The sequence below is a fragment of the Ipomoea nil genome, unplaced genomic scaffold (genome assembly GCF_001879475.1).
Source record: "Ipomoea nil cultivar Tokyo-kokei standard unplaced genomic scaffold, Asagao_1.1 scaffold0143, whole genome shotgun sequence".
Taxonomy (NCBI): Eukaryota; Viridiplantae; Streptophyta; class Magnoliopsida; order Solanales; family Convolvulaceae; genus Ipomoea; species Ipomoea nil.
In genome coordinates this window covers 1432096-1440269 of record NW_017616571.1, presented here as the reverse complement: position 1 = coordinate 1440269, position 8174 = coordinate 1432096, and the positions used below count along the sequence as shown (strand labels likewise).

Below are 8174 nucleotides of genomic sequence, written 5' to 3'. Positions count from 1 at the left end.
ATGGCCATCACCACAGAAACTGCCATTATTCAACTCAATGCTCCAACACATTTTCCAATCAAACTTACTGCCTCCAACTTTTCTGTTTGGAGAAGACAAGTTCAGTCCACACTGATAGGACTTGATCTAATTGGATATGTTGATAGAACGGTAACTGTCCCAGACCAATTTTCTGATGACGCACATACAGTAACTAATCCGGCATACACAACGTGGTATCGCCAGGATCAAATTATTGTTAGTGCCCTTCTCGGATGTTGCTCCGACACAATTCAACCCATTATCTCGTCTGCTGCGACTGCTTCTGATGCATGGAAGCGCCTCACAACAAGCTATGCTAATGCTTCACGAGGTCGAGTTATCTCCCTTAAAGCCAAACCGGCAAAAAATCCAAAAGGAAATAGGACTATTGTTGAATATCTTAATGGAATGCGGGCCATTGCAGATGATCTAGCTTTGGTTGCAAGTCCGGTATCTGAAGATGATTTAGTTGTATATGTCATTACCCAATTAGGCGATGAATACAATCCATGTTTTTCAGCCATTCGGATTCGGGAGAATCCAATCTCCTTCGCTGACTGATCATGAAAGGCTGATGAGAGCAACAGGTGATCAATGCCAAACCATGCTCGCGACAGCCAATATTGCTCAGAAGGGTGGTCCGAGTACTACTAGCAAGACTAATAATTCTAGTCGCGACCAGAGTGGTCAATTTTCACGGCGATCTCGTGGAGGCTTTAATTGACAGAACAATCGTTCATCTTGGAAAAATTCAAACAATGGTAGAAATGCACTGTTTTGCAAGTTCTGTAACTATCCAGGACATGAGACACGGTTTTGCCGTAAACTAGCAAGATTTTTAAAGGACAATAATGTTTGTCCCTCCCCAGCTCCCACTTCTACTCATTTTCCTGCGCCTAATCCTACTATGGCTTCTGTTCCAACGCAACAACCTTGGTTATTTGACAACGGCGCATCTCATCACGCCACATCAACTCCCTCTTCATTACAAACATTTGCTAATTACGGAGGTCCAGATGAAATACACTTGGGTGACGGTAAAAATATTATTATATCACATACTAGTCATACTACTCTCCCCACACCAAAATGAAATCTTTCATTAGCTAATGTTCTTTGTGTTCCAAAATTACGCAACAATTTGATTTCTATATCAAAATTGTGCAAAACTAATCGTGTCTCTGTGAAATTTTTTCCATCTTTCTTTCTTGTTAAGGATCTGCAAACACAGGAGTCTCTAATGCGGGGGGAGAATGTCAATGACGTTTATTATGCTACCTTGTCTCGTCAGCCCCAAGTTCATGTTGCAACCGTGTCATCTGTGTCTGACTGGCATCATCGGTTAGGACACCCATCAAATAAAATCTTGGGTGATCTCCTACGTCAAAATAATGTCTCAACTGGGTTGTCCTCTCTTCGCAGTTTCCATTGTTCTTCTTGTAATATTAATAAAATCCATAAATTACCTTTTTCAGACAATACCATAGTTAGTCACAAACCACTAGAGCTAATATATACTAATGTTTGGGGCACCAAACACCAATCTATTGATGGGTATTTATGTTATGTTATCTTTGTTGATTTTTTTCTCTAAATATATATATGGCTATATCCGCTGCGAAAGAAGTCTAATGTTTTTGTTATTTTCACACAGTTTAAACGATTGGTGGAAAAATATTTTGGTCATAAAATTATCTCTATCTTTTTAGACAATGGGGGGAATTTCATAAACTTATTCCTTTCTTTATTTCTCATTTTACTTCTCCACCCCATACCCCTGAACATAATGGTACAGTTGAACGGCGTCACAGGCACGTTGTAAAATTTGGTCTAGCTTTGCTACATTCTGCGTCGTTACCTAACTCTTATTGGTCTTATTCTTTTCTGACAGCTGTCTATTTAATAAACTGACTGCCGAAACCAGTTTTGGGTAACCGATCACCATTTCAAGTTTTGTTTAATAAACTTCCCAACTACAAAAAGCTCAAACATTTCGGATGTCTCTGTTATCCGTGGCTCCGTCCTTATACAACGTCAAAGTTACAGCCAAGGTATATTCCATGTATTTTTCTAGGCTACTCTGCGTCCCAATCAGCTTATAAGTGTCTAGATGTTGCTAATAATCATTTATATTTGTCTCGTCATGTTCGCTTTGTCGAGCACGAGTTCACATTTCCCGTGTTTGATAAAAATCATACATCCAAAGGAGTCTCCCATGCATCATCTGGTGGCCATCCTCTGCATTAATTAATTAATTATTTTCCCTCTCAGGTTACGCATGTGTCTTCACGTACAGCAACTCACAATCACCCTTCACCATTATCTCCTTCATAAACACCTCAGGCTTCTCACCAAAATGCAAATTCAGACTATGCTATCACAAATCCTCCTCAACATCCTATTTCTTCTACTCACACACCTCCACTCTCCACATGCAATTCCAATCCATATACTACTCAACCTTACCAGTATTCCGGTTCACCTCAATCTGCGACCTCCTCACCTGTAATATCTCCTAAGCCTTTATCCTCTCCTCCACAGCCACCGCCATTATCAGAACAGTGTCAAGCACCTCCTATCCGTCCTACTCGGACTCGCCGCCCCAATCCTAAGTATTTTGGGGATGCATACATTAACTGTACAACCAATCACCCTATACTGTCTACCCTTGAACCTGCAATCGTTGCTCAAGCTCTTAAGGATCCCTTGTGGCGTCGAGCTATGGATGAAGAGTTTACAACGCTTAAAAATAATAATACGTGGGAGCTTGTTCCAAGACAAGGTCACACTACTGTAGGTTGTAGATGGATTTATCGCATCAAACGAAAATCTGATGGGACAGTGGAGCGGTATAAAGCCTGGCTTATAACGAAAGGATATCTACAAGAACATGGTCGGGATTATTTTGAAACGTTTAGTCCCATAATGAAACCTGTTACCATTCGCATTGTTCTTACCATTGCGTTGAGTCAAAAGTGGTATTTGAGGCAGTTAGATGTGAATAACCCGTTTTTAAATGGCATGTTACGTGAAGAGGTTTACATGGAGCAGCCTCCAGGGTATGTTGATCAGCAATGATCATCTCATGTCTGTCGGTTACAGAAGGCCTTATATGGCCTTAAACAAGCTCCCCGGACTTGGTATTTGGAGCTATCTCATTTTCTACTAGATTTTGGTTTCCAGAAGTCGGTGGCTGATATGTTGAGATTAACAAGAACAAGAAAAATAATAATGACAAAAAGGTAAAGAAGACAAGATTTACGTGGTTCGGCAATGTGCCTACATCCACGGGAGTGAAAGTATTCTCTTATTATTTGTGATGGTGATCCCGGTGATGAGATACATTGATTATATTTATAGGCATATAATCTCCCTTTCACTCCTATTCCTTATATAAGACAAACTCATATTCCTAATCCTTATATGAGACAAACACAACAAATCTCCACCTTGGCGAATATGCTCTCTAGGAGAAAAGATAACTCAACAAATCTCCACCTTGGCGAATAAGCCCTTCAGGAGAAAATACTTATCTAACCATCTCCACCTTCGCAAATAAGCCCTTTAGGAGAAAACAAACTCATCTCATAGTCTCCCTGGATTAGGACCACCATGTTCATTTAACATCTGGAAACACCCAACAAGTCCAAACAATGTTTGAACTTGTCACTAGTAACTGCCTTTGTCAACATGTCTGCTGCATTCTCACTTGTATGAATTTTCTGCAACAAAATCTCACCAGAAGCAACCAACTCTCTGACCTTATGAAACCTTACATCAATATGTTTGGTTCTGGCATGGTATACTTGATTTTTAGCTAAGAAAATGGCACTTTGATTGTCACAGTGTAATTGAACTCCATCTTGCTCAATACCCAGCTCTTTAATCAAACCTGAAAGCCACAAAGCCTCTTTAGCTGCCTCAGTCACAGCCATGTATTCTGCTTCAGTTGTAGACAAAGCTACAATAGACTGAACTGATGATCTCCAGCAAATAGGACCACCCCCAAGAGTAAAAACATACCCTGTTGTAAAACGTCTATTATCCATGTCACCAGCATAATCAAAATCCACATATCCCATGAGTACATGCTCATTCTGTTGACTCCCAAATACAATACCATGCTCCATAGTGCCCCTTAAGTACCGGAGAATCCATTTAACTGCTTCCCAATGCTGCTTCCCAGGTTTAGACATGTACTTACTAACTTGGCTAACAGCATGAGCCAAATCAGGTCGAGTACAAACCATTGCATACATTAAACAGCCAACTGCACTAGCATAAGGAACCTTTGCCATATTTTCAATCTCACTAACTGTTTGGGGACACTGACTGGATGAGAGTTTAAAATGATTAGCCAAAGGGGTACTAACCGGTTTAGACTTACTCATCCCAAACCTGTCAAGAATTTTCTCTATATAACTCTGTTGAGTTAGCCACAACTTTCTTGCACCTCTATCCCTGTGAATTTCCATGCCAAGAATTTTCTGTGCAACTCCTAAGTCTTTCATATCAAATTCCTGACCCAACAACACTTTCAATGCAGTAATATCATTCATACTCTTAGCAGCAATCAACATATCATCCACATACAGTAACAGAAAAATAAAAGAACCATCACCAAAGCTTTTAACATAGACACAACAATCATACTCACAACGTGTATAGCCAATTTGAATCATGTAAGCATCGAACCGCTTGTACCACTGCCGTGGAGCCTGTTTCAGCCCATACAAAGACCTCTTGAGTCGACAAACCAGATGCTCACTTCCGGGTTTAACAAACCCTTCAGGTTGCTTCATGTAAATTTGCTCATCTAGATCACCATGTAAAAAAACAGTTTTCACATCCATTTGTTCCAAATGCAAATCCCAAATGGCTACCAAAGCAAGTACTAATCTGATAGAAGTATGTCTAACAACAGGAGAGAAAACCTCATCATAATCTATCCCCTTCTGTTGAGAAAACCCCTTCGCAACTAACCTAGCCTTAAACCTTTCCCCTTCTTTTTCTGATACTGGTGGCTTCTTTCTATAGACCCACTTGCACCCTATAGCCTTCTTTCCTTGAGGAAGTTGAGCTAACTCCCAAGTATGATTATGATGTAAAGACTCCATCTCCTCAATCATACCTGCCATCAATTTATCTTTCTCCTGGCTAGAAATAGCCTCTTGAAAGGTAACTGGATCATTATTAGAAACAAGAAGTGCAAAAGAAACCATATCCTCAAACCCATACCTACTAGGTGGTTTGACATTGGTGCGTCTCGGTCTATCTCTAGCCAAACTGTAATCTTGTAAATTTTCTGAACCCGAACCTGCTGCAGATGTAGAATCTGCAACTTCTTGAGTCTCAACCGTAGGTGGATTAACTACTTTCTCACTCAAAGGTACACGATCCATATCCACTTCTACTGTGCTAGAACCATCAACTAGTGTATCTTCTTTCTTTGGTTGGAACATGAAATTCTCATCAAACACTGCATCTCTGCTAATCACCACCTTTTTGGTTGTAGGATCCCAAAACTTATATCCTTTTACACCTTTCTTGTAACCCAAAAAGATGCACTTCTTCGACTTGGGATCCAACTTTGATCTCTCATCACCTGGAATAAGAACATAGCTAGGACAACCAAAAACTCGTAAGTGATCAAAACTTACAGGATTACCTAACCAAACCTCCTCAGGAACCTTGCCACCAAGTGATGTCCGTGGCGATCTATTGATCAAGTAACATGCCATGTTCACTGCTTCTGCCCAAAAACACTTAGAGAGCCCAGCATTCAATCTGAGACACCTTGCTCTCTCAGCAATGGTTCTATTCAGTCGCTCAGCAACACCATTCTGTTGTGGTGTCTTACGCACTGTATAGTGCCTTTGAATTCCATGTTCTGCACAGAATTTCTGAAATTCTTTCTCAGTATATTCTGTCTCGTTGTCAGACCTCAGGTACTTGATTTTTCTTCCAGTCTGGTTCTCAACCTCGGCTTTCCACAACTTAAATTTCTCAAACACTTCAGATTTATGTTTCAAGAAATACACCCAGACTTTCCTAGAAAAATCGTCAGTAAATGTAACATAATATCGAGAGCCACCCATTGAAGGTTCCCTGGTAGGTCCCCAAACATCAGAATGCACATAATCCATAATCCCTTTAGTTTTATGCTGCCCAGTAGAAAAACTGACTCTAGTCTGTTTCCCAAGGACACAGAACTCACAGAAATCTAGCTTACAACATTTAACTCCTTTTAACAAATTCCTTTTGTGCAAATCAGACAGACCACGTTCACCAAGGTGACCCAAACGTAAATGCCACAACCTAGTAGTATCATCACTAGACTCAACAGAATGTGCTCCACCTACAACAGTACTACCCAACAACCTATAAATGTTCCCTGTGGTCCTTTTTCCCTTTCATCACAGTTAAAGCACCCTTACTAATTTTAATGGTTTCCTTATCACTCTCAGACTTATGAATAAAACCATTAGCATGCAAACTGCCAAGAGAAATCAGGTTCTTAGTTAATCCCGGTATATGTCTAACATCATGCAAAGTTCTGACAATACCATCATACATCTGGATGTTAACATCACCAATACCTATGATATTATGACATCTATCATCACCCAGAAAAACAGAACCGAAAGTACCTGACTTATAGGTTGTGAACCACTCCCTGTTAGGTGTAATATGATAAGAGCATCCTGAATCTAGAATCCAAGCATCTGACAACTTACTCGATGAAACTGCTAGAACATCACCTTCACTATAATCTGAGTCATCAGCATGCACCACGTTCGCCGCCTCTTGTTGTTTTTTCAACTTTGGACAATCTCTCTTTATGTGCCCAATCTCATAACACTTGTAGCACCGGATTTTCCTGCTATTTCTGGATTTAGACCTAGATTTCTCCTCCCAGAATTACCCTTCTCTTGTTTCCTTCCACGATCCTGACCCTCTCTAGCATACAAACTTTCACCAACAGACGATCCACTCTGCAAGCGCTTATTATGAGCCTGCAGGGCCGCAGAGATCTCGCTGTATTTAATCGTGGTTTTCCCGTATGTTAGAGTAGTCACTAGATGTTCAAAGGAAAAAGGTAATGAACATAGCAAGATCATCGCCTTGTCTTCATCTTCAATCTTGACATCAAGCCTGGCCAGATCTGAGATTATCTGGTTGAAGACATTAATATGATGCACCAAGTCTGAACCCTCCTCCATCTTAAGCCCATAAAGCCTTTGCTTTAGATACAGTTTGTTCGTTAGAGATTTTTCCATGAACTGAGTTTCCAATTTATCCCAAATTTCTTTTGGGGCTTCCAGGGCCATAACGTGATACACAATTCCATCGTCTAGGCATAACCGAATGGTCCCTGCCGCACGCTCCTTCAAATCTTCCCAATCTTCCTCTTCCAGATTAGCTGGCTTATCCGCCTTCAAAGTTTTCAGAAGACCCTGTTGTGCCAACAAATCCTTTACCCTAGATTGCCATAACCCAAAATTCCCTGTACCATCAAATTTTGATACCTCGAATTTTGTACTTGAACTGGTCATCTCAACAGAGCTCTGATACCAATTTGTTGAGATTAACAAGAACAAGAAAAATAATAATGACAAAAAGGTAAAGAAGACAAGATTTACGTGGTTCGGCAATGTGCCTACATCCACGGGAGTGAAAGTATTCTCTTATTATTTGTGATGGTGATCCCTGTGATGAGATACATTGATTATATTTATAGGCATATAATCTCCCTTTCACTCCTATTCCTTATATGAGACAAACTCATATTCCTAATCCTTATATGAGACAAACACAACATGATACCTCTTTATTTGTTTACTCTTTGAATGGTGTTATTGCATATTTTCTAGTTTACGTGGACGATGTTATTTTAACCGGGTCTGACTCTTGTTTTTTGGATCATTTTGTGATGCTCTTGGCACAATTGTTTGCGTTAAAGGATTTAGGGCCCTTGCATCATTTTTTGGGTGTTGAGCTGATTTCTACAGGTTCTGGTTTGTTTTTATCATAGGCTCAATATATTACTAATATTTTGAGTCAATACAAAATGGATGGTGCTAAGGTGGTTTCCACGCCAATGAGCTCTGTGCCGGAAATGTTGTCTGTTTCTTCGGCTATTGTTGATGCAA

The 8174-nt window shown here is 40.2% G+C and overlaps 1 protein-coding gene across 1 annotated transcript; it reads left to right on the top strand.

Moving 5' to 3' along the window:
• On the top strand, positions 1-582 carry LOC109172244. The gene has a single exon (XM_019321399.1). It carries the CDS (start codon positions 1-3, stop codon positions 580-582), a length of 582 nt encoding a protein of 193 aa, XP_019176944.1.
• Positions 583-8174: the final 7592 nt, after the last annotated feature.